Here is a 27,903-nt window from a genome sequence, read left to right on the forward strand (position 1 = left end):
TTTGCAGCCAAATCACCTGGTCATTGGCATGTCCAAATATCAGCTTCCTAACTCAAAAGGTGCCTGAGTTAATGGTCAGAAGAGAAAGGAAATTTGATTAATTAAATAAGTACTTAATTAATCGCTAATAATTAAATAACTCCTCAATTAATTAATTAATCAAAAAACAAAAAATACAGTTTTTGACAAAGCACTTGCTCACTATTGTGCCGAAATTTCATCTTCCTAGCTCAAAGGATGGCTGAGATATCGCCCGGACAACCAAGAAAATAAGAAAGAAAGAAAGAAAACAAACAACCAGAGTGAAAACTGAGTACTCCCTTTCAGCGTGCGTCACTGCCGAGCCCCCTTCGGTGCCCAGCAATGACGATTTGCAATGCCTGGAGATGGCATAGGAAAGGTGCGGTGTACAACATTGCAGTGGATGTTAGAGCTTACTTGACCCGTGTTGCCTTTGAAGGAGAATCATTGGTCATTGGTGAAGAGGAGATGAAAGTCCCCTTTTTGAAAATGTTGGCTTCCTTATTTTTCTGTCTGCAACATTGAAAAGGAAGGTGTTTAGTACATTTCAGGTCATGCAGTGAAAAGGGAAGGTGTGATACAGTGACAAGAAAGACATGGCGAAGTGTGCAGACTGTCTTCACGAGCTGTGACTCTCTTACTACACGTTACAATTATGACTACACCTTGAAAATGAAGGTAAGTGAGTATCTCTCCAAAGGGAGGGCACTCTTCATAGGTGTGAATGTTATTCATTGGCCCTGCAGTTGTCAGGCACAAAACGACCAGACTCAGTGTTTTTATGGTTCGAGCTTCTGTTCTGAGTCTCGGAGGTCGACAGTTCAAAACCCGGGCCAAGTTTAGCAAAGACTTCAAAAATGGTGCATGTTGCTCCCTCACTTGTTGCTCAGCATTTATAAAGAATGCAGCATGGACAAAGAACCATCGGTTGACAAACATTGCACAGGATTGTAAAAACCTCGAAGAAGCAACGCTACAAAACCAAAAGGCAGTTTACTGGTACACCGTGGCCCTTTTCAACTTGTGCCGTGGGTTCCGTACCATTCCAAAGTTATTGCTCGCAGATAGAACAGTCAAACTTAAAGTTGCTTCCGAAGAATGGTATATTACTTCATGATTCGGGGCCCTGTCTGTTCCGCACTAAGTTTCTCGTATTTTATCTCTGAGGTGTGCAGCTCCCTATGGCCTTAGAGCATGTACGAAAACTAGAACAATGCGACTATGTCGCCAATATGCCTCCGCATAGTCCCACAGCGGGTAGATGCCATCACTCTGCATATGTATGGGTAGGGGAATAGGCTATTTAGTTTTCCCAATTTCAGCTTTGGTCTCCAGCATTCTCAGGTTTTGACTCCCGCATGACATTCGCGTTCGCATAACGTTCATTGTGACGATGTTGTGACGATGTATGTGTTCACGGTCGTGTTTGACATGACGGTGTGAACGTAATTTCGTAATGTTTTTCGTTTCTTAATCCTTTAATGAACATTTAATGTTTAATGAACGTTTAATGTTCAATGTTCGTTTAATGTTTAATGAACGTTTTATGTTTAATGAACGTTTCATGTTTAATGAACGTTTAATGCCCTTCGATGTCCAAGGCCGCACGCACGCTACACTGGACGGGCCAGCGTGTACCTTGCCCTTCACCGTCAGGCTCGGGTAAACCGCTGAGCCCCATCCGTGATGGGGACTGGGGCTTGAGACAGTGTCCCACGAACGAGGAATTCCCAGTAAGCGTGGGTCATCAGCTCGCGTTGATTAAGTCCCTGCCTTTTGTACACACCGCCCGTCGCTACTACCGATCGGACGGTTTGGTGAGATCCTCGATCTCGGCTCGTGCCCGTGCACCGAAAAGATGAGCGAACTTGACTGTCTAGGGGAAGTAAAAGTCGTAACAAGGTTTCCGTCGGTGAACCTGCGGAAGGATCATTATCGGGACAACATGAGAGTGAGCGAGACGCGAGACGTACGTGGTACGTGATCGTCCATGCACCGTTTAGCCATGTACTGTTTAGATTTTGATGATTTGTGTGTGATATGATTCAACGGATGTTTTTATGAATCGTTTAAAACAAAAAAGCCTTCAATTTCTGATATTTTACTTTTTCATTTGGGTTTCCCAATTGAAGCCCCGCCCGTAGGGCGGGTACTGTTGCTAGTCTTATTATAATTCACCAAATGTCCGTCTGTCTGTCCGTTCGAAGGTACCGCAAAAACGGCTGAACCGATCACAACGATATTTTGGGTGGGTAATCCTCGGACCCCCTGGAGTAAAATAAGCTATATTGTTTCTCTAATTTCTCTAATTTTTCCAAGTTTTCCAATTTTCCAGTTTTTCCAAACACGATGGAATAATATGTACCGATATGAACAGTGATGTGGCTTTTGTTGAAATTCTACAGATGGAATTAAAATTTTGGACCCAGATGGAATTAAAGGAAGATGGAAAAGATATATGGAAATGCTGTTGAATACAGAGAATGAATGGGATGGCAACATAGAGAGTAACCCAATTTTAGGACCGGCAGAGAAGATAACCGAGAAGGAAGTTGAGGAAGCGATAAAACCAATGAAGAGTAGAAAAGCGGGAGGGCCGACGGGAGTTGTGGGAGATATGTTGAAGGCAGCAGGAAGTTGGGGTGTGAAGAGAATGACAGAGATCTGTAATCTGGCGGTGACAGAAGGCCGCATTCCAGTGGTTGGGAACTGAGTAACCTCGTCCCTCTATACAAGGGGAAAGGTGACCCTCTAGAGTGTGGCTCGTACCGAGCGATAAAGTTATTGGAGCATGGAATGAAGGTATTGGAAAGGGTGTGGGCATTGAGGAAGTTAGAAGTGGAGGAATGGTTGATCAGAGTCATGATGGCAATGTACAAAAGAGCGCGCACAGCTATAAGGACGAAGGACGGGACCAGTGGTGAGTTTGAGGTGAAGGTGGGAGTGCATCAGGGGTCGGTACTAAGTCCACTACTATTTGTAGCTGTGATGGAGGTGCTGGCTCAGAACGTAAAGGAGGGTTTACCATGGGAGTTGTTGTATGCAGATGATCTGGTGTTGATTGCGGAAAGTATGGATGGACTGAAGGAAAAGATGAACAAGTGGAAGGAATGTATGGAGACAAAAGGTCTGAAGGTGAATATCGGAAAGACGAAGGTGATGGCAAGTGGTAAAGCATGTGGGGAGGTGGAAAGAACTGGGAAGTGGCCCTGTGCTGTGTGCAGGAAGGGTGTCGGAGTGAACTCCATTCAATGTACAATGTGCGCTGAGTGGGTTCATCAAAAATGTAGTGGTCTGAGAGGGTCATTAACCAGTGTGGCAGCTACATTCAAATGTAATGTGTGCACAGAGGGAGCTGCAGATGGAGGAAATGTTGAGTTGGTTCTTGGAGACGGCGTGAAGCTGGAAGGTGTGAAAACATTTTGCTACCTCGGAGACATGCTGAATGGAGAAGGTGGATCAGACTCGGCAAAGGTTGCTGGAGTGAGATGTGCATGGAAGAAGTTTCGGGAACTGAGTGGCGTGCTGATGAGGAGGGGAGTGTCGTTGAAGCTGAAGGGAAAGGTGTATGCTGCATGTGTGAGAAGTATTATAATTTATGGGAGCGAGACATGGGTAATGAACGAAGAGCAGCAACGAAGGTTGGAAAGGGTGTAAATGCGAATGGTTCGATGGATGTGCGGAGTATCGTTGAGAGGAAGACAAATGATGAATTGCGAAAAATGATGGGAATAGAGCCTGTCATTGATGCTGTGAAGAGGAACAGGTTGAGATGGTTTGGTCATGTGTTGAGGAAGGATGAAAGTGACTGGTTGAGAAGAGTGATGTAAATGAATGTGGAAGGAAGTAGAGGACGGGGAAGACCGAGAAAGACTTGGCTAAAGATGGTGGAAGAAGAAATGCGGGCAAGGGGGTTAACAAGGAGAGATGCAGAAAATAGGGCAAAATGGAGAAGATTGTCATGGGGACCGCAAGGCTAACCCCCGCTCTAGCAGGGAAAATGGCCTTAAAATGCATGTTGTTGTGTTGTTGTCTCTACTATCAGCATATAAATGTGATTGTGCCCCCCTTCCCGTTACAGTGAGCAGAGTGAATGTCCAGATGACCGAGTATAACTTAGTTTTATCATGGGTGTTTTATAATGAACTGTTTTACACTCCATTAATAATCAGGAAAATATAACTTTTTTTTATAGGTAAATAAATGTATCGTTCGTTCATTCGTGTGGTTGCCAACTTCAATCAAGATTGGTGCTTTAATGTATGATAAATAGTGGCAATCACTATATTGTTCGTTGAGATTCAAGAAAAAAGAAACAAATAATAAAAATCAACGATAAACGGCCACTCGTTCTAAGACACCATAGCGTTAGTGTGCGCATCCGTGTACTTGTTGCCCCCCAAAAACATGGCGGCCGGGTCTCCATGGTGGCACGGCGGGGTTCTGTACGCGGCATAGCGAGTGCAGCCTCTAATCTATAATATAACTCCATGGGGAGCAACAGCTTCCACAGGAAGTAAAAATATTATACACCGCAAACACATATGCTTAGCTTTTTCAACAGTCGCTCATGCTCTTAATAAACATAAAATGAAGAAATTTGGAGGAATCTCAACATCCGTGAAGTAAGGTTTACTTGCACAACTGAGCGAAGATCTACTGCACTCTATATACCCCACAAATGTTGGGTTAATAACATGGCCCTTTCTGCCGCTGCTATGGCATTTTTCGAAGCAAACTTTTGAAACTCGCTCCTGCTGTTTCACACGAAATTGAAAGGAAGAAGCTCGGGTTGTGCTCCTTTACCAAGCAGCTAGCTAGCGCTTGCCAAGCCAGCCGTTCCTTCACGGTTTTGAATGGAGTGCTTGCTCGAATGCTTAAACCACTTGGCGATCACTTCACAAGAAACTTGGTAAATGAACACACCCAATGTTCTTGAGACCCGACCATAGATCGACTGTAATCTATATACTCCAAAGAGGAATGACCCTTCCTGCCCCTACCGGAGTCTGCGGGTGTACTAGTTCCATGAAATGCTTCAATCATTAAACTTAAATTTCATTCCACATGTCTAGTATCTCCTCCCAGCTCCTTCCCAAACAGGTATCGATACTTTTCAGTCAATTATAACATCAACAAAAGTGTAAAACAAGTACACATACATTCAAAGTACACCGCCCCCATGCCAAATAATTAAATATCCTCCAGCGCGGCATTGCCGGCGCGCCTCCGGCGCCCGGCAATACCGCAGTGCAGCTCATAGAGACTGGATTTGGAGAGAGAGAGGTGCGCAATAATTGATTGATTAATTGTATAATTAAAATCAATAAAATATTATCACAAAATATTTTCTTAATCAATTAATTCGCGTTCGCATAATAGCATAACGAAACCACTAGTGCTTCATCCGAAGATGTATCTTTTAGGAATTTAATTAAATAAGTCATTAAAAATATATATTAATTAATTCATCAATAAATAATTAATCGATTAATCAATTAATAAGTAATCGATTAAATGATTAATCAATAAATCAAAAATATCCTTGATAGCCACATCACTTGGTCACTGTCATGTCCAAATATTAGCTTCTGAGCTCAAAAGGTGCCTGAGATATTGGCCAAATGAGAAAGAAAATAAATAAATGATTAATAATGAAAATAAATAAATAAGAATCATCAAAAAATTAAATTATTAATCAATTCGGTCAGAGAACACATAAGCCACCACCATTTCATCCGAATCTGTAACTAAAAAAAAAAAAAATTTTTTAGTCATAAATTGAATAATTAAATAATTAATCGATTAATTGATTAATTTATAAATCATAAAATAGCCTTTGCAGCCAAATCACCTGGTCATTGGCATGTCCAAATATCAGCTTCCTAACTCAAAAGGTGCCTGAGTTAATGGTCAGAAGAGAAAGGAAATTTGATTAATTAAATAAGTACTTAATTAATCGCTAATAATTAAATAACTCCTCAATTAATTGATTAATCAAAAAACAAAAAATACAGTTTTTGACAAAGCACTTGCTCACTATTGTGCCGAAATTTCATCTTCCTAGCTCAAAGGATGGCTGAGATATCGCCCGGACAACCAAGAAAATAAGAAAGAAAGAAAGAAAGCAAACAACCAGAGTGAAAACTGAGTACTCCCTTTCAGCGTGCGTCACTGCCGAGCCCCCTTCGGTGCCCAGCAATGACGATTTGCAATGCCTGGAGATGGCATAGGAAAGGTGCGGTGTACAACATTGCAGTGGATGTTAGAGCTTACTTGACCCGTGTTGCCTTTGAAGGAGAATCATTGGTCATTGGTGAAGAGGAGATGAAAGTCCCCTTTTTGAAAATGTTGGCTTCCTTATTTTTCTGTCTGCAACATTGAAAAGGAAGGTGTTTAGTACATTTCAGGTCATGCAGTGAAAAGGGAAGGTGTGATACAGTGACAAGAAAGACATGGTGAAGTGTGCAGACTGTCTTCACGAGCTGTAACTCTCTTACTACACGTTACAATTATGACTACACCTTGAAAATGAAGGTAAGTGAGTATCTCTCCAAAGGGAGGGCACTCTTCATAGGTGTGAATGTTATTCATTGGCCCTGCAGTTGTCAGGCACAAAACGACCAGACTCAGTGTTTTTATGGTTCGAGCTTCTGTTCTGAGTCTCGGAGGTCGACAGTTCAAAACCCGGGCCAAGTTTAGCAAAGACTTCAAAAATGGTGCATGTTGCTCCCTCACTTGTTGCTCAGCATTTATAAAGAACTAGGCCGTGCCCGTACGTGGGTGCCCGTTCCTTGGTGCGGCCCGCGTGCCCGTACTATATATATATCTAAAATTATATCCCCCCCCCCCTCTATTTACATGAAATGGTTTGGTCCATTCGCAAAGCCAAAGCGAACGGCTTGCGAGTACGGTGACAATCCCCCCCCTCTATTTACATGAAATAGTTTGATCCAAAGCGAACGGCTTGCGAGTACGGTGACAATCCCCCCCCCCCCCCCCTCTATTTACATGAAATGGTTTGGTCCAAAGCGAACGGCTTGCGAGTACGGTGACAATCCCCCCCCTCTATTTACATGAAATGGTTTGGTCCAAAGCGAACGGCTTGCGGAGTTTGGTAAAGAAATCGCCATAGCTCGGTAACTACTTAACTACGCCATAGCTAGGACGTGCCCGTACGTGGGTGCCCGTTCCTTGCCAAAAAAAAAAAAAAAAAAAAAAATTTGTGTAGGGGTGTGTGTGTGTAAACATCCTAGGGCGTGCCCGTACGTGGGTGCAAAAAAACATGCGTGCAAACAACAACAACAAAAAAAAACTTTGAAACCACGTGGCAGTAACGACCACAGAACCCCCCCCCCCCCTCTATTTACATGAATGGTTTGGTCCATTCGCAACGACCACAGAACCCCCCCCCCCTCTATTTACATGAAATGGTTTGGTCCAAAGCGAACGGCTTGCGGAGTTTGGTAAAGAAATCGCCATAGCTCGGTAACTACTTGTCCGATTAATATGAAACCTTGAAAAGGCACATCCTCGGGTCCCCAGCAATATACCTGGCAAGTTTAAAGTATATCGGACCCGTGGTTGTCGAGAAACAGCGGTCACAGACAAACACACAAACACACAAACACACAAACACACAGACACACAGAGATTACTGGAATGATAGATAGATGCAGCATGGACAAAGAACCATCGGTTGACAAACATTGCACAGGATTGTAAAAACCTCGAAGAAGCAACGCTACAAAACCAAAAGGCAGTTTACTGGTACACCGTGGCCCTTTTCAACTCGTGCCGTGGGTTCCGTACCATTCCAAAGTTATTGCTCGCAGATAGAACAGTCAAACTTAAAGTTGCTTCCGAAGAATGGTATATTACTTCATGATTCGGGGCCCTGTCTGTTCCGCACTAAGTTTCTCGTATTTTATCTCTGAGGTGTGCAGCTCCCTATGGCCTTAGATCATGTACGAAAACTAGAACAATGCGACTATGTCGCCAATATGCCTCCGCATAGTCCCACAGCGGGTAGATGCCATCACTCTGCATATGAATGGGTAGGGGAATAGGCTATTTAGTTTTCCCAATTTCAGCTTTGGTCTCCAGCATTCTCAGGTTTTGACTCCCGCATGACATTCGCGTTCGCATAACGTTCATTGTGACGATGTTGTGACGATGTATGTGTTCACGGTAGTGTTTGACATGACGGTGTGAACGTAATTTCGTAATGTTTTTCGTTTAGTAATCCTTTAATGAACATTTAATGTTTAATGAACGTTTAATGTTCAATGTTCGTTTAATGTTTCATGAACGTTTAATGTTTAATGAACATTTAATGTTGAATGAACGTTTAATGTTTAATGATCGTTTAATGTTTAATGAACGTTTAATGCCCTTCGATGTCCAAGGCCGCATGCGCGCTACACTGGACGGGCCAGCGTGTACCTTGCCCTTCACCGTCAGGCTCGGGTAAACCGCTGAGCCCCATCCGTGATGGGGACTGGGGCTTGAGACAGTGTCCCACGAACGAGGCATTCCCAGTAAGCGCGAGTCATCAGCTCGCGTTGATTAAGTCCCTGCCTTTTGTACACACCGCCCGTCGCTACTATCGATCGGACGGTTTGTTGAGATCCTCGATCTCGGCTCGTGCCCGTGCACCGAAAAGATGAGCGAACTTGACTGTCTAGGGGAAGTAAAAGTCGTAACAAGGTTTCCGTCGGTGAACCTGCGGAAGGATCATTATCGGGACAACATGAGAGTGAGCGAGACGCGAGACGTACGTGGTACGTGATCGTCCATGCACCGTTTAACCATGTACTGTTTCGATTTTGATGATTTGTGTGTGATATGATTCAACGGATGTTTTTATGAATCGTTTAAAACAAAAAAGCCTTCAATTTCTGATATTTTACTTTTTCATTTGGGCTTCCCAATTGAAGCCCCGCCCGTAGGGCGGGTACTGTTGCTAGTCTTATTATAATTCACCAAACTAGGGCATTGCCCGTACTATATCTATATCTAAAATTATATCCCCCCCCTCTATTTACATGAAATGGTTTGGTCCAAAGCGAACGGCTTGTGAGTACAGTGACAATCCCCCCCCCCCTCTATTTACATGAAATGGTTTGGTCCAAAGCGAACGGCTTCCGGAGTTTGGTAAAGAAATCGCCATCGCGTGCACAAACGCGCAGGAAAGCGAATGAATCGCAAATTCGTTTTTATTAGTTTTAAAACATAGTTTAACGCCAACATAGTTTGCAAACGTGAAATAAATGAATACGCTCTCAAATGTGCCATCCGAGGCAGAGTGTGTCCGCCACGTTCGGCACACGCGATAGTTCGCTGCTCTCTGATTGGTTGAATCGTTTTTTGGACATAGCTCGGTAAGTAATTGTCCGATTAATATGAAACCTTGAAAAGGCACATCCTCGGGTCCCCAGCAATATACCTGGCAAGTTAAAAGTATATCGGACCCGTGGTTGTCGAGAAACAGCGGTCACAGACAAAAGGACGTACAGACGTACAAACGTACAAACGTACAGACAGAGATTACTGGAATTATAGATAGATGTCCGTCTGTCTGTCCGTTCGAAGGTACCGCAAAAACGGCTGAACCGATCGCAACGATATTTTGGGTGGGTAATCCTCGGACCCCCTGGAGTAAAATAAGCTATATTGTTTCTCTAATTTTTCCAAGTTTTCCAAGTTTTCCAATTTTCCAGTTTTTCCAAACACGATGGAATAATATGTACCGATATGAACAGTGATGTGGCTTTTGTTGAAATTCTACGTACCAGGAGAGAGTAGATCGACTCCTGACGAACTCTTCCTATATAAACATGCGGCTCCGAAGTAACACGGCAGCGTGTGCAAAGCGACTGAGAAACAGGTGTAGCGGCCGCTTCCGTGTTACAGATTCGGCACGCACTCGTCACACATAGACGTGCGACTGAGAAAGACGTGTAGCGGCCGCTTCCATTTTGAAGAATTCAATCTTATTTCAAAATGGGCGCCATGTACTGTTTAGATTTTGATGATTTGCGTGTGATATGATTCAACAGATGTTAATATGAATCGTTTAAAATAAAAAAAGCCTTCAATGTCTGATATTTTGCCTTTTCATTTGGGCTTCCCAATTGAAACCACGCCCATAGGGTGGGTACCGTTGCCAGTTGTTATAATGGCATTTCTGTGTGAGCAACATAGAGTTATATTATAGACTAGAGGGCACACTCGCCACATGGCCCCGTGCCGACAAGGACGACCGGCAGCCATGTTTTTGGGGGGCAACATTTGTTGACAACGTACATTTACATGTGCATGACCTAGTTATGTCGCGAATATTTTCTAGTTGCAAGATGCCGAAAAGTTGTTCCTGCTACGGGTGCACAAATCGCAGCAACCAGAAGAAGGATGTTAGTTTTCACAGGTAAGTACTCTGTGTTTTTCTTTTTTAAAGTAGAAATTTTGGTCGGAATTTGGTCAGATTCATTGAGAGTGGCGGACAGGCATACAACAAGAAGCAAGGCTGTATGGCTCTCTTTTATGTCATGTGTCTTATTGTTGTCGCCATTACAACAAGCATTCTGAGTATTGCGCTGCAAGCTATATCCCCTACCGGCAGTCTGTCGTCCGGAAAACTGTTGGGGAAATTACCAGGGGTTATTTACCCACAGGTTCTGAATCGTTCCCAATCGCTAATTACCTCAGGACGGGCTCACCTGTGATTCGCACTCGGGACTTCGATTTATACACCTTGCAGACAGGTCAGCAGAAGCACGTCAAAATAAGTTGTGGATAAAGAACCGTTTGAGTCGCTAAATATCAGTAATTTATTGTATTTTCCGGTTCACGATCAATGATCGATGTATATATATATACAGTATGTTGCTCGGCTTGGCTCCGCCCCTCTGGAAAGCGCGCGCTGTATCGCGCTGTTGACGTTCGCGAGGCGAGGCTGAGGGCGCGCGGTGCGGCTTGAGGAGAACTCCAGAATAAACAAGAGATATCCATTTTTAAAATATTTTCATTTAATTAACGATACCTGCCAAACCACGTGCCCTATCGCAAATTCTAAAAGGACATTTTAGTAGACCGACATGCTGAACAGATCTGTGAAGTTTCCCCTCGATTAGATCAAAAATGAGGGAGGGCGGTTTTAAATGTTCATGCTTAAAAACGTCATAACTCTGAAACCATGTGACGCATGACGTCATGCTCGCTGACTTTTTTGTTCGTCATGGGTATGCGATTCTGCCTGCAATGTTTGGCCTCGATCTGTTCAGCCATTGAGCCATTGCAGAGAAAAGGGATTTTCGTGTTTTCACAAAAAACAATATGGCGGCCGAACCACGTGACCTGTGACATCATATTTACCATTAAAATATTCTGCGACAAATTCCTGCGGTAAAGGAATTCCTGCGACAGAGTGGTTATCGCTGTGACTGATCCACCTGCGTGTCAGGTTTGGCGTTGGATTCCGAGGAATCATCTTCGTGTCGTTTCGACCCGAGTACGGGCCGTCGGCCATTTTGACTCACGCGCTTCGCGCGTCGAGCAACCTTTCCTTGCTTCGCATCAGCCGTTTTCACCATTCAGACGTCTATCTGGGATGTGTGTGTGTAACGCGGATTATGAAGGCAAACCCGAGGTTCGCCGATTTGGAGCTGTAAAACAATCATACGAGAAGGTGTGATTTCCCAGTCGCCTTGAGTGCACCTTTTCGCAGCTTCTGGCCGCATGACCATATTGGCCGCTTTGGCCGCGTATGCCTTTGTGCAGTTTTGGCGGTGTGACTGGGCCTGTCACCTGAACGGGATTCGGGTTTCGATTCAACATCGTTCTGACGATCGCTGGAGGGGATCAACTCTGAGCTCGAAGACAGGAATATAGAGACATTGGGGAATGTTCTTTTTCACTCACTTGGAGCACAGTGAGTTACTTTATACTAGCTGATGGTACCATCATAAGATATACATTGATTGTACTTTTGATTGCTATTATTGTTGTACTGTTATTCTTGTGTGATTTTTAATACAATATTTGTTTGTTGGTAACAATTGGTGTGGTTTCACCATTGATTTTTGACACAGAATAACAATTTTTTCTGCCGAGACTCCTCTCGGGGCTCGGAGGTACACCGTGACCAGGGGGTCGGGGAAGAGCACTTAACAGAAATTGGGGGCTTGTCCAATTGTCTCGGGGGCTCGAAATTGGGTCTTCATCCGGGATTAAATTCCCTAAGAACATTCATCTGGGATAGAATTCCCTAGCATTCCCAAAATTCCTAAATTTGGAATTTTTCTAACATTCCCAAATTTTTCAAAAATTTGGAAATTTTTGTGTGAAGGTTAACAGGTGTTAACTGATAGTCACCATGGTGTTTGATGCAGAAAAATTTACGGCGTCCCTTAATGAGGCACAGTTCCAAGCATTAAAAAAATAGGAACTCTTCATATTGGCCAGACATTTTAACTTGGAGGTCCGAGTTAATATGAAGAAAGCAGAGATGCAGACATTGGTGGTAGAATCTCTGGTGGGACAGGGAACATGGACAGAGGTAGCCTTGGATTGGTTACCCGAGGAAAAAGAAAATGTGGAGCTCCTGAAAATGGAGATGCAGCTGCACAGCCAGGAAAGGTTAAAAGCAGAGGAAAGGAGAGCTGCAAGAGAACTCGAGGAGAGAAGAGCAGAGGAAAGGAGAGCTGAAGAAGAAAGAAGAGCGGAGGAAAGGAGAGTTGAAAGGGAACTCGTGGACAAAAGAGTAGAACAGGAACGAGAACTCGAGGAGAAACGAGCAGAGGAAAGAAGAGTCGAAAGAGAGTTAAAGGAACGTGACATGTTGTGTCAGAGGGAAATTAAACTCAAGGAACTGAAATTAATGAGAGAACGGGGAGAGGTAGCATCCATGCCGGCTGGTTCGACAACTAGTCAGAACACCTGGGATGTTGGTAAGCATGTGAGGCTGGTTCCACCCTTCAATGAAAAGGAGGTAGCCAAGTTTTTTTTACACTTTGAGAAAGTGGCTCAAATGCTAAAATGGCCTGTGGGGTCCTGGACTATGTTAGTGCAAAGTGTTCTGGTGGGTAAAGCTGAAGATATATTTTCGGCTTTACCGATGGACAAATGGACAGATTATGAGATAGTGAAGAAAACCATTCTCAAAGCCTATGAATTGGTCCCTGAAGCTTACTGGCAAAAATTCCGGAATGCCAGGAAGAGGGAGAGTGAGACCCATGTGGAGTTTGCCAGAATGAAGGAAACCATGTTTGATCGGTGGTGTGATTCGAAGGGGATTGGGAAAGACTTCGAACTGTTGCAACAATTGATCTTGGTGGAGGAATTCAAACAGTGTGTCCACGAGGACATTAAAGTACATCTGGAGGAAAAGAAGGTACCAGAGGTGTATGAGGCAGCAACCGTGGCAGATGACTATGCCTTGACACACAGGATAGGGTTCCACAAACCTAACTTCCCACCTAGAGATAGCCAGGGGAGTTATAGTAGATCAGGGGCGGAGAACAAATATTCGTGGAGGCGGCCTAGAGATGACTATGAGGACAAATCTGAGACCGCGACTTTTAGGGACCGGAAGCCTACAGTTCCAAGACAGACTTATCTTCCGGGGGGGGGGGGGGGGGGCCCGAGACAGACCACGAGTTTTTCCTCCAGGCCTGCTTGCGCTTTTTGCAAGAAACCTGGACATTTTATGTCCCAATGTTATGACCTGAAAAGGAAAAACCAGGAGCGGAGTCAGACTAGTGCAACTCCGAATGCATTGGCAAATGCGAGAAATCGTCCTTGGAGGACAGTGCCTTGTGAAGGTTCCCATGCCAAAGTTACGGCATCACAGAACGACCTTGTTCAAGCGGGTTACAAACCTTTTATTTCAGAGGGGTTTGTGTCACTGGATGGAAACTTGACTAACCAGAGACATGTGAGGGTATTGAGGGACACAGAAGCACATCAATCTTTGATGCTTGAAGGCATTTTGCCATTGTCAGAGAAGACGGCAACTGGTGTTAGTGTTCTTTTACAGGGGTTTGGTGGCTATGTTAAAGCTCTACTTCATGTCATCCATTTAAAGTCTGATTTGGTGTCAGGACCGGTCACCGTAGGTTTCCAAGCCACTCTTCCTGTAGAGGGAATCTCTTATTATCGGGAATGATTTGGCCGGTGGTCGAGTTTCTGGTAATCCAATGTTAGCTGAAAAGCCCAGTATGGAAAATAACACCGCACAGTTAGAGCAGCAGATTCCGGGTATCTTTCCATCCTGTGCAGTGACTCGTGCTATGGGTAGGAAGCGCTCTGAAGAGAAAGAGAAGGAAGGCGATGTGGATTTGGGTTCCTTAGAGGTATTGGAGGAAAATTCTGAAAGAGGTAATAGGAAAGGGAGTGACATCAAGGAACTTAAGGAAAAGGTGGCACCTGGAACCAAAAAGGAAAGGGAGTGTCCGTCGGAGACACCTGGGAACGAGGCTGAGCAAACAGTGCTGGTCCGAAAGAGACTGGTTGAAGAACAACACGGAGACTCGGAGATCCGGAGTTTAATTGGTGAAGCCGTTACAGAGTAAGAGGCTATGAAGATACCTGTTGGTTCCCTCATGAAAGGGGAAATACTCATGAGAAAATGGAGACCACCGGAGATGCCAGCAAACGATGAGTGGAAAGTTCATTACCAAATTGTGGTGCCACCGCCGTACCGGAAGGATATATTGAGTTTGGCGCATGAGACACCTTTGGCCGGGCACCTTGGAGTGAACAAGACATGTGACAGAATATTGGTACATTTCATCTGGCCAGGATTGCGACGTGATGTGGCGGAGTTCTGCAAATCTTGCCATTCTTGCCAGCTGGTGGGGAAACCTAATCAGAAAGTCCCATCCGCACCTTTAAAACCCATTCCAGCTTTTGAAGAGCCATTCAGCCGTGTCATTATTGACTGTGTAGGCCCTTTACCTAAAACTAAGGCTGGACATCAGTATTTGTTGACCATCATGTGCGCTTCCACAAGGTTCCCAGAGGCAGTGCCTCTTAGAAAAATTACTGCGGCAGTTATTGCGAAGGCCTTGATTAAATTTTTCACTTTAGTTGGCCTACCTAAGGTCATCCAGTCTGATCAGGGTTCCAATTTCATGTCAACGCTTTTTCAGCAAGTGGTACACCTGTTGGGAGTGGAGCAAGTAAGATCAAGTACTTACCATCCCGAGAGCCAAGGGGCCTTGGAAAGGTTTCACCAGACATTGAAGAATATGATCAGAACGTATTGTTTTGAATGTGACAACGATTGGGATGAAGGAATACCGTTATTGTTGTTTGCTACGAGGGAATCTGTTCAGGAGTCATTGGGGTTCAGTCCTTTTGAACTTGTGTTTGGACATGCAGTGCGAGGACCGTTGAAATTGGTGAAAGAACAGTGGCTACAGGAGGAGTCACAGTCAACAGTGGTGGAGTATGTGGCTACGTTTAGGCACAGATTGGCAAAGGCTTGTGAAGTTGCGAGAAGAAACTTGAAAGTGATACAGGATAAAATGAAAGTGAGACATGACAAGAAATCTCAGATAAGAAATTTCAGTCCTGAGGACCGAGTGTTAGTGTTGCTTCCTGTTCCAGGTCAGCCACTACAGGCTAGATATTTTGGTGCCTATGCAATCGAAAGGAGGGTTAATGAAACAGATTACGTGGTGACAACTCCCGACCGACGGAAAAAGCGGCAGCTGTGTCATGTTAACCGACTGAAGAAGTATCATGAGAGGAAGCCTGTGGAAGAAATGGTTCCGGTCTCACCTGTCGTGCCTGTAGTCGGGGTGCATGAGAATCCGGAGGTTGAGGCCGGTGTGAAGTTTGATAACTTTGATGACCAGGCTTGTCCCAGATTGACGAACACAGAAGTGTTGAGTCATTTAGATGAGAAATTAGGTCATTTGACAAGGGAACAACAGGGACAACTATCCAGCCTAATTTTTGAGTTTGCACATTTGTTCACAGATGTACCTGGTCGTACTGACCTGGTATATCATGATATTGAGGTGGGGGAAGCCACTCCTGTGAAACAACACCCCTACCGGATGAACCCTGTGAAGATGGAGTATCTTCGGAAGGAAGTTCAGTATATGTTGGAGAATGACATCATCGAACCAAGCAGCAGCGAATGGAGCTCACCATGTGTGTTGGTTCCAAAACCCGATGGCAGTTTTCGCTGTTGTACGGATTTAAAACTGGTTAATGCAGTGACCAAGACCGACTCATATCCCCTCCCGAGGATTGATGACTGTATTGATAGAATAGGCCCAGCTAAATTTGTAACTAAGTTTGACTTGCTGAAAGGGTATTGGCAAATTCCTCTTACGGATAGAGCCAAGGAAATCTCGGCTTTAGTCACACCAAATGGGTTGTATCAGTGCAAGGTTCTTCCCTTTGGATTGAAAAACGGGCCTGCTACATTTTAACGGCTGAATAATAAGCTTATTGCAGACCTTGAGGGGGTGGAGGCTTATCTGGATGATGTCATCATCCACACCATGACCATGGAAGATCATATTAAACAAATCCATGCATTTTTCAAGAAACTGATTGAGGCAGGGTTGACCATCAACTTATCTAAGAGTGAGTTTGTAAAGGCACAGGTGGTGTTCCTAGGCCATGTAGTAGGTCAGGGTCAGGTGCAACCGGTGACAGCCAAGATAGAAGCCATTGATCGCTTCCAAGTTCCAAAAGGGGAGAAGGAGCTTATGAGATTCTTGGGTATGGCTGGTTGGTACCGGCGGTTCTGCAGGAATTCTTCTGATGTGGTAGCCCCTTTAACGAATTTGCTGAGGAAAGAGACCAAATTTGTTTGGGATGACAAATGTCAGGCTGCCTTTGCCCACGTCAAAGCAATATTAATGAGCTCTCCTGTCTTAGCCGCCCCGGATTTTCAAGCACCTTTCAAGTTGGCCATTGATGCAAGTGATGTGGGGGTTGGGGCAGTTTTATTACAGGAAGATTTGGATGGAGTGGATCACCCGGTGTGCTACTATTCCAAAAAGTTCAACAAACACCAGGCAAATTATGCCACCGTGGAAAAAGAGACCCTTGCTCTCCTGCTAGCGCTTCAGCATTATGAGGTGTATCTAGGAACTACGACCTTTCCTATAAAAGTCTTCACTGATCACAACCCCTTAACCTTCATTCAAAAAAATAAAAATAAAAATCAGAGGTTGATGAGATGGAGTTTGGCTTTGCAGGAGTTCAACTTGGAAATTGAGCATGTAAAGGGCAGGGACAATGTCGTTGCGGATGCTTTGTCCAGAGTGAACTAACTTTGGAAATATCTGTAGGTTGTTTGAAGTTTTGTTGCTTTCTTTTTGGGAAATATTGAGTATCGTTGCTCACGGGAATTGATGATTTGGGGTGTGAGTTTACTTTTGTTTGTTGGGAGAGTTTTGCCCACAAAGAAAGTTTTCACTATGTTCAAACTTTCTTTCTTGAGGGGGGGAAGTGTTACGGATTCGTCACTTCCGTTGTGGTGGTTTGCATCCACTGTAAATATTTCTGATTCCATGTATTATTATTGTTGTCATGTAAAGGGAATAGATATTTCTATTTTCAAAAGTTAAAAGTTGATGTTAAAATAAACAGGAAACCGGATCGGGAACCGGAAGACGAAGAAGAAGAGAGAGAAAGAGGGTTAGGGTTGAATGGAGCGAGTGAAGTCGGACAAGAAGCGAGTCGATTCAAGGTCCAGGGCGAACGTTGTCGAACGAAAGTCGCGAGTGAACTTTCGGGGTTCCTGGGAAAGGAATTCCTGCGACAGAGTGGTTATCGCTGTGACTGATCCACCTGCGTGTCAGGTTTGGCGTTGGATTCCGAGGAATCATCGTCGTGTCGTTTCGACCCGAGTATGGGCCGTCGGCCATTTTGACTCGCGCGCTTCGCGCGTCGAGCAAACTTTCCTTGCTTCGCGTCAGCCGTTTTCACCATTCAGACGTCTATCTGGGATGTGTGTGTGTAACGCGGATTTTGAAGGCAAACCCGAGGTTCTCCTATTTGGAGCTGTAAAACAATCATACCAGAGGGTGTGATTTCCCAGTCGCCTTGAGTGCGCCTTTTCGCAGCTTCTGGCCGCGTGACCATTTTCGCTGCTTTGGCTGCGTACGCCTTTGTGCAGTTTTGGCGGCGTGACTGGGCCTGTCACCTGAATGGGATTCGGGTTTTGATTCAACATCGTTCTGACGATCGCTGGAGGGGATCAACTCTGAGCTCGAAGACGGGAATATAGAGACATTGGGGAATGTTCTTTTTCACTCACTTGGAGCACAGTGAGTTACTTTATACTAGCTGATGGTACCATCATAAGATATACATTGATTGTACTTTTGATTGCTATTATTGTTGTACTGTTATTTTGTGTGATTTTTAATACAATATTTGTTTGTTGGGAACAATTGGTGTGGTTTCACCATTAATTTTTGACACCGAATAACAAATTTCTGCCGTGACTCATCTCGGGGCTCGGAGGTACACCGTGACCAGGGGGTCGGGGAAGCGCACGTAAAACAATCACTATATTGTTCGTTTAGATTCAAGAAAAAAGAAACAAATAATAAAAATCAACTTTAAATGGCCACTCCTTCTAAGACACCATAGCGTTAGTGTGCGCATCCGTGTACTTGTTGCCCCCCAGAAACATGGCGGCTGGGTCTCCATGGTGGCACGGCCGGATTCTGTACGCGGCATAGCGAGTGCAGCCTCTAGTCTATAATATAACTCCATGGGGAGCAACAGCTTCTACAGGAAGTAAAAATATTATACACCACAAACACGTATGCTTAGCTTTTTAAACAGTTGCTCATGCTCTTTATAACACAAAATGAAGAAATTTGGAGGAATCTCGACATCCGTGAAGTGCGGTTTACTTGCAGAACTGAGCGAAGATCTACTGCACTCTATATAGTATATACCCCACAAATGTTGGGTTAATAACATGGCCCTTTCTGCAGCTGCTGTGGCATTTTTCGTGGTGAACTTTTGAAACTCGCTCCTGCTGTTTCACACGAAATTGAAAGGGAGAAGCTCTGGTTGTGTTCCTTTACCAAGCAGTTAGCTAGCGCTTGCCAAGCCAGCCGTTCCTTAAGGGTTTTGAATGGAGTGCTTGCTCGAATGCTTAAACCACTTGGCGATCTCTTCAAAATAAACTTGGTAAATGAACACACCCAATGTTCTTGAGACCCGACCATAGATCGACTGTAATCTATATACCCCAAAGAGGAATAACCCTTCCTGCCCCTACCAGAGTCTGTGGGTGTACTAGTTCCATGAAATGCTTCAATCATTAAACTTAAATTTCATTCCGCATGTCTGGTATCTCCTCCCAGCTCCTTCCCAAACAGGTATCGAGACTTTTCAGTCAATTATAACATCAACAAAAGTGTAAAACATTGCAGTGGATGTTAGAGCTTACTTGACCCATGTTGCCTTTGAAGGAGAATCATTGGTCATTGGTGAAGAGGAGATGAAAGTCCTCTTTTTGAAAATGTTGGTTTCCTTATTTTTCAGTCTGCAACATTGAAAAGGAAGGTGTTTAGTACATTTCAGGTCATGCAGTGAAAAGGAAAGGTGTGATACAGTGACAAGAAAGACATGGTGAAGTGTGCAGACTGTCTTCACGAGCTGTGACTCTCTTACTGCATACACACGTTACAATTATGACTACACCTCGAAAATGAAGGCAAGTGAGTATCTCTCCAAAGGGAGGGCACTCTTCATAGGCGTGAATGTTATTCATTGGCCCTGCAGTTGTCAGGCACAAAACGACCAGACTCAGTGTTTTTATGGTTCGAGCTTCTGTTCTGAGTCTCAGAGGTCGACAGTTCAAAACCCGGGCCAAGTTTAGCAAAGACTTCAAAAATGGTGCATGTTGCTCCCTCACTTGTTGCTCAGCATTTATAAAGAATGCAGCATGGACAAAGAACCATCGGTTGACAAACATTGCACAGGATTGTAAAAACCTCGAAGAAGCAACGCTACAAAACCAAAAGGCAGTTTACTGGTACACCGTGGCCCTTTTCAACTCGTGCCGTGGGTTCCGTACCATTCCAAAGTTATTGCTCGCAGATAGAACAGTCAAACTTAAAGTTGCTTCCAAAGAATGGTATATTACTTAATGATTCGGGGCCCTGTCTGTTCCGCACTAAGTTTCTCGTATTTTATCTCTGAGGTGTGCAGCTCCCTATGGCCTTAGATCATGTACGAAAACTAGAACAATGCGACTGTGTCGCCAATATACCTCCGCATAGTCCCACAGCGGGTAGATGCCATCACTCTGCATATGTATGGGTAGGGGATCACGTTTGTGAAGTTTCGTGTTGATCGGATAGGGTTCGTTTTTCTATCTAATATGGCTGCCAAACCACGTGACCTATGACATCATCATTTTCAAACTATATGCAACAGTGCTGTTAGATGATATTTGTAAAATTTCACATGATAGGGTGAGCGGTTTCAGAGATACAATTATTTCATATTTTCCTTCAATCCAATATGGCTGCCAAACCTTGTGACCTATGATGTCATAAATTTAATATTTAAATACAAATTGGTCATAGATCATGTGCATGCAATTTCAGATACTTAGGATAAGAAATTATATTGAAACATTTTTGGCTGGTATCCCACTTCACCGATGATGTCATCATTATCATGCTTTTGTTGTTCATTGGGAATACTTGACAATGTGCCAAGTTTCAAATTTTTCCATTCAGCGGTTTCCAAGAAATACATTTTTAATTATTTGCTTTTAATCCAAGATGGCTGCCATTCCACGTGACCAATGACGTCACAATTATCATAAAAACATTCTGCATGGCTGTCACTCCTACCCTGAAAGGTTCTACTCAATCGGACTTATGGTTGCTGAGAAAAACAAGGTTTAGCCTGTACGGACGGACGGAAGGACGGACGGACGGACAGACAACCCGAAAACATAATTCCTCCAGCGACTTCGTCGGTAGAGGCATAAAAAAAAAAAAGTTACACTCATTACCACCTGATATTGCAACGCTCAATTTATGCATATCTATATATATAAAACAGTTTGTGTGTGTGTGTGTGTGTGTGTGTGTGTGTGTGTGTGTGTGTGTGTGTGTGTGTGTGTGTAATGTTACCGATAGACTCCGAAACGGAGAGGCTCATGTGCTTGATATTTGGCACAGACATGGCCATTGAGCCTGGGACGAACATGGCCGAGACCATATTTGACGAGATCCATATTTTTTTATTCATATTTACCTCAGCGCATTTCAGCGAAGTACCCGCTAATCTCAGCCAGTGCCAGAACAGCTCGCTGATTCGCTCAGAGCGATCACGTGATGTTCCATCCCGTCACACGTCACACGTTTACACGTAATTCAGGGCGAAAAGCGATTGCGTTTTTTCACCTTTATGCGATCGTGTTTTGTGTCGATTTTGTGCGATATGAATTAAATTTTAATTCATATTTCGTGTTTATGAATTCGAATACGAAGGATTTCCCCTTTCCCCTTTCTATTTTTTTTTTTTTTTTTTTTTTCTATACTGAATCGAGGCTCGTGAAAGAGCTGACAACCGCGAGGGGAAGACAGTACAGGGGGACCACGAGGGAAAGACAAAGACAGCACATGGGGACCGCGAGGGAAAGACAGTACAGGGGGACCACAAGGGAAAGACAGTACAGGGGGACCACAAGGGAAAGCCAAAGACAGCACATGGGGACCGCGAGGGAGACAGCACATGGGGACCGCGAGGGAAAGACAGCACATGGGGACCGTGAGGGAAAGACAGTACAGGGGGACCACGAGGGAAAGACAAAGACAGCACATGGGGACCGCGAGGGAAAGACAGTACAGGGGGACCACGAGGGAAAGATAAAGACAGCACATGGGGACCGCGAGGGAAAGACAAAGACAGCACATGGGGACCGCGAGGGAAAGACAAAGACAGCACATGGGGACCATGAGGGAAAGACAAAGACAGCACATGGGGACCGCGAGGGAAAGACAAAGACAGCACATGGGGACCGCGAGGGAAGGACAAAAACAGCACATGGGGACCGCGAGGGAAGGACAAAGACAGCACATGGGGACCACGAGGGAAAGACAAAGACAGCACATGGGGGCCGCGAGGGAAAGACAAAGACAGCACATGGGGACCACGAGGGAAAGACAAAGACAGCACATGGGGACCGCGAGGGAAAGACAAAGACAGCACATGGGGACCGCGAGGGAATGACCAATTTCGAATACGAATCGAATACGAGCTTGAGTCGAGAGGGCGAATGTACGGGTTGGGAATGTACGGGTGTCCCTTCCCCCGCCCGGCAATGCCGGTACTGGAGGGCGTGGGTCACAGGATCGGTGAGTCTCCAAAATCCGCTTCGTGCTCTTGCGAAGATGCAGGACGATGTCGCGATTGTTGTGCTGCTCTCCGACCATGAGAACTGCAACGTCATTGTTGACTGGCCCTCCCCTTCCCTCCCCTTCCCTCCCCCTCCCCCGTCCATCCTCCTCCTCCCTCCCCCCTCTCCCTTCTCCCCTCCCCCTCCATTTTCCCCCTCCCCCCTCCCCCTCCGCCCTCCCCCTCCATTTTCCCCCTCCCCCCTCCCCCTCCGCCCTCCCCCTCCATTTTCCCCCTCCCCCCTCCCCCTCCGCCCTCCCCCTCCCCCTCCCACCTCCCCCTCCCCTCCTCCCCCTCCCCCCCTCGCCCCTCTCCCCTCCCCCTCCCCATCCCCCCTCCCACCCCTCACCCTCCCATCCCTCACAATGGCAATGCTGGGTACTTCTGCTAGTCAAATGATAAAGCAAAGCACAACTTATCGAACCAAAATATCTATTTCACACCAACTCACCGAGGTATGAAGTAGGTCTCCCATTCTGCAGGTTGACTGGGCTTCCGACGATCGGCCAACGTCAAAGGTCGGGGCCGCAGGCGCACGGCAGGTCGAAAAGTAAGTCTGTGTTTACTCGGTTTTAAAAGGGCAAAATCAGGGCGCATCATCTAGGCGGTGGGAGGAGTGCGAGAGAAAATGGAGGCTTAAAGAGTGTGAAGACAGACACAAAGTATCAAAAGATTGACGTCTGAGTGGAGAAAAAGGTACAATTAAAAAACAATCCTACCTGGCGAGTCTTTGAGGATTTTGGGTGTAAGATTTTAAATAAAGTTGGGCCTCCATAAGGGGCGTTCATAAGAGTCCAAATCACCTTTTCTTTATCTGTTTGACCTGTTGGGGATTTTAGAAAATCGTTATTTAAAAAATAAAAGGTTTTTCAAATTGAATTTCTTCATACGCACTTTATACGTCATTCAAGCAGTAATGGAGTCACATGACTGCAATATTCAAACAGTAAGGGAGTGAGGGGGTGTACAGGAAACAGTCATAATCCCAGGAATAGGCCAACTCGGTGGTCGAAACGTGGGAATTGCCTGATGCACAGTTACAAGGGATGGTGGTCACCCTTCAAGGATACACAAATAAAGGGTCATTCAAAAATTCCGGAGTGAGATTGGATTCCTATAAGAAACAACATTTATATTCTCTTGTGTAAGTATCGAAATATAATGAGTGGGAAAAGAAAGATTTCCCTCTCAACAATTATATTATATATACAGTCACGTGAAAAAGTAAGTACCGCTCATGTAAAGTTTTGACTTTTTCAACATATTTCACCATACAGCTATTTGATCTTCATTTCAACAATATTGATAGATAAAGTTGATATAATATAACAAATATCATGAAACATTTACATTTTGTAGTCCATTGTATAATTTAAATAAACATAAATGCAAATTTCGCATGTGGAAAAAGTAAGTACACCCTTGGCTCTAATAGGTGGTGTTGCCCCCTTTGGCAGAAACAACCTCAAGTAGGCATTTCTTATCACTGTCTACCAGTCTCTGACATCGACTGGGAGAAATTTTTGCCCACTCCTCCATGCAGAATTCTTTCAGCTGTGCAATGTTTGAGGGGTTTCTTGCATGCACAGCTCGTTTCAAATCCTCCCACATCTCGATGGGATTTAGATCCGGGCTTTGACTTGGCCATTTCAGAACCCTCCATTTCTTTCTTTTCAGCCATTCCTTGGTGGATTTACTGGTATGTTTAGGGTCATTGTCATGTTGCAAGGTCCACCTTCGGTTGAGCTTCAACTTTCCGACAGATGGCCTCACATTATCCTCAAGCACCCTCTGTTACAATGAAGAATTCATAGTGGATTCTATGATGGTGAGCTGCCCAGGCCCTGATGCAGCAAAGCTGCCCCAAACCATAATATTTCCACCACCATGCTTTACAGTTGGTATCAGGTTCTTGTGGTCAAATGCTGTCTTTGGTTTTCACCAAACATGTCTTCTGGTACTGTGGCCAAATAGTTCTACCTTTGACTCATCGGTCCAGAGCACATTGTTCCAGAAGTGCTGGTCTGTGCTGAGGTGTTCATTGGCAAACTTTAGTCTTGCCCTGATGTTCTTTCTGGACAGCAAAGGTTTCCTCCTGGCACACCTCCCATGTGGATCAAATTTGTGCAGCCTCTTTCTAATGGTAGACTCGTGCACTTTGACATCAACAGTGGCAAGAGCTACCTGTAGGTGCCGTGATGACATTCTGAGCTGGTGCACCTGATTCTAATTTTAGGTATTTGAAGTAGTGATAAATGTAGGGGTGTACTTTCTTTTTCCACATGCGAAATTTGCATTTATGTTTATTTAAATTATACGATGGACTACAAAATGTAAATGTTTCATGATATTTGTTATTTTATATCACCTTTATCTATCAATATTGTTGAAATGAAGATCAAATAGCTGTATGTTGAAATATGTTGAAAAAGTCAAAACTTTACATGGGGTGCACTTACTTTTTCACGTGACTGTATATATATAGTGCATTCAGAAAGTATTCAGACCCCTTCACCTTTTTCACATTTTGTCATGTTGCAGCCTTCTGCTGAAATCGTTTAAATTCATTTTTTCCCTCATCAATCTACACTCAATACCCCATAATGACAAAGAGAAAACAGGGTTTTAGAAAGTTTTGCAAATTTAAAAAGAAAAAACTGAAATATCACATTTACATAAGTATTCATACCCTTTGCTATGACACTTGGAATTTTATACAACGAGGGCATGCCTGTACTATATATATATCTAAAATTATATCCCCCCCCCCCTCTATTTACATGAAATGGTTTGGTCCAAAGCGAACGGCTTGCGAGTACGGTGACAATCCCCCCCCTCTATTTACATGAAATGGTTTGGTCCATTCGCAAAGCCAAAGCGAACGGCAGTTACGAATCGCAGTTACGATGAATCGCAAAGTAGTTTTAATTAGTTTTAAAACATAGTTTAACGCCAACATAGTTTGCCAACGTGAAATAAATGAATACGCTCTCAAATGTGCCGTCCGAGGCAGAGTCTGTTCGCCACGTTCGGCACACGTGATAGCTCGCTGCTCTCTGATTGGTTGAATCGTTTTTGGACATAGCTCGGTAACTACTTGTCCGATTAATTTCAAACCTTGAAAAGGCACATCCTCGGGTCCCCAGCAATATACCTGGCAAGTTTAAAGTATATCGGACCGGTAGTTGTCGAGAAACAGCGGTCACAGACATACAAACATACAAACATACAAACAAACATACATACAGAGATTAGTGGAATTATAGATAGATACAATACAATTTTACATAATCAACTTGGCAGTTGACAAGTAATGCGTCTATTTAAAACTGTCTTGCATCGATTAGCCAAACTTGTTATAACGCGATTTGAACTTGTCATTTTCAATGAACATGTACTCGGTCATGTGTGACAGCAATGATGCATGAAAGGCATCAATGGAAAGCTGAGGATCTCCTCATAATTGTTAAACCACATGTAAATTGTCAAACGAAATAACCTTTGCATATTAACCCCTTGAATTCGGATTACCTTTTTTTTGATACGCACTGTATATATTGTTGCGGTTGTGCCATAAAGGCAAACCCCCTATAGTTTGTTGCATGACAACATGTAGCCTGTAGTCGTTAGTGATGTCTTATTGAATGTAAAGATTAACCCTTTCCTATTGTGTAGTAATCAAAACCAAATATGCGTTGAAGTTAGACAGGATTTCAAACCTCCGTGTGGTTAAGGGAAGCCATTACTATGAGCAGGAAGGCGTGGCCAAACGTACGGCCCAGGTGACCAATGGCGAGCCAGGAACCCGTCACCATGATGCGACAAGACTCAGCCAATGGGAGGCTGTGGAACATTTTTGCATACGTGGGCGGATCTGGTAAAAGCCCACGCGGATCGCAATTTCACTCTTTGCCTTGGATTTCGCAGCGCAGAGGACACACCTGAGCTCTTGCCCTTTTCGCCACGCCCACGACGAGACCTCGCTTGCTTTTTCGTAGCTCCCACGACACGTGTTTGGCCTTTGTGTTCTTCGTCAACACCCATCGCTTCTGTGCCGATCTCTTGCGCCATCCGGCTGACCTGCAAGCGTTGGCTTCTCCCACGACTCACCTGAGCCGAAGTTTGTCTGCCTGCGTGGCAGCTTGTCCCACCTGTGCTAAGTTCGTCCGTGCCAACTTCGAGGCGGCGGTTCGTCCTTCGGACCTGACCTCGTCCAGGCTGCACGTGAGGACCGAACTGAGCACACCAGATCAAGTGGCCAATTGCGAGCAATCCCAGCACGTACATCGGTGCGCCCTTAACCAGAGTGTTATTCCCTGAGTGTGTGTGTGTGTGTCAGAGTGTGAAGGCGCCAGTGGGGTATATTATGATAGGGAAGAATTGGTAAGCTGAATCTTCATCTCTGTTTCTCTGTGCCTTCAAATTAAAAGGCTGTACATTTGATTCCTTTCCAACCTGTTCGGCACGTCCTTTCTCCATTGGCCGAGCATCATCCGAGACCTAATTTGGCTCGAATCGGGTTCATAAATCACGTCAGGTAATGCCGCTTTCCACACCTCGCAAATCCGCTTGGCACGCAATTGAATAAGGTGTGTGGAAGCGACGGTTCGGTCCCCGGTTTCTTCGGGCACGTGTCTTGAAGGTATTTGGAATATTGACCAGTAAACTCTTCGATGCGTGCCTGGGAGATTGGCGATCGGAATTTCTAAGCAATCCGCCAACCACGAACTTCGTCGTGGACGGCAGCCTCAGTGGACCCGGAGTTTGAGGGGGAACAGGGCACAAACCCCCCTTAGTACATCGACGAACCCGGGATCCGTAACAATATATATATATGTGTGTGTGTGTATGTATATATATATATATATATATATATATATATATATATATATATATATATATATATATATACATATATGTATGTGTGTCACGCTACCAGATTCTTGTACCAGATGCGCTAAACATCTACTGCGTATAAACGCCGTCGAAAGGCGGCGCCACGTGTTTCACCGTTTTCGCTTCCGGATTGATCGTTTATCAGCAATAAACCGCCGGAAATATACCTTTATTGGACACAGTTTCATCTTATATTTCACCCACCGACGGAAAAATATACGATCTTTCGTTCTATGACAGTGGCATTACCTGTTATGACCGTTGAAGCCTGAATTTTGCTTCGGACTCGACGGTCATTTTATTCATATACTAGACAAAGAATATCGTTTACTGAACAATGCTGTACTTGTATGTACTTTGTGAATTAGGCTCACAAGACAATGACTTGACCTTTGAATCACACTTCTGGCGGCCAACTTAATATCCCGTGGGGTTTTCAAGTGTAAGTAGTATGATGCCACATGCATTTATTGTCCTTCATGGATAAGTCAAGCCTTGTGTACATACTTCTTGTAAATGGTGCTTCACCAAACATGTGTGTGAAAATTCTATACATGTAGGCCTACTCGTCATTTC

The 27,903-nt window shown here is 44.5% G+C and overlaps 1 protein-coding gene across 1 annotated transcript in view; it reads right to left on the reverse strand.

The window, feature by feature from the left end:
• Positions 1 to 434: 434 nt before the first annotated feature.
• Positions 435 to 27,903, reverse strand: part of LOC137428666 (uncharacterized) — a 136,670-nt gene continuing 109,201 nt past the window's right edge. The window contains exons 12-16 of the mRNA XM_078777272.1: positions 23,151 to 23,254; positions 22,883 to 23,031; positions 19,463 to 19,558; positions 6,298 to 6,393; positions 435 to 534 (exon numbers count right to left, since the gene is read on the reverse strand). Of these exons, the coding sequence (XP_078633398.1) occupies positions 435 to 534; positions 6,298 to 6,393; positions 19,463 to 19,558; positions 22,883 to 23,031; positions 23,151 to 23,254 (545 nt within the window). The remainder of the gene's footprint in view (positions 535 to 6,297; positions 6,394 to 19,462; positions 19,559 to 22,882; positions 23,032 to 23,150; positions 23,255 to 27,903) is intronic.

The sequence above is a fragment of the Myxine glutinosa genome, chromosome 5 (genome assembly GCF_964187855.1).
Source record: "Myxine glutinosa chromosome 5, kmMyxGlut1.1, whole genome shotgun sequence".
NCBI classification, from domain to species: Eukaryota; Metazoa; Chordata; class Myxini; order Myxiniformes; family Myxinidae; genus Myxine; species Myxine glutinosa.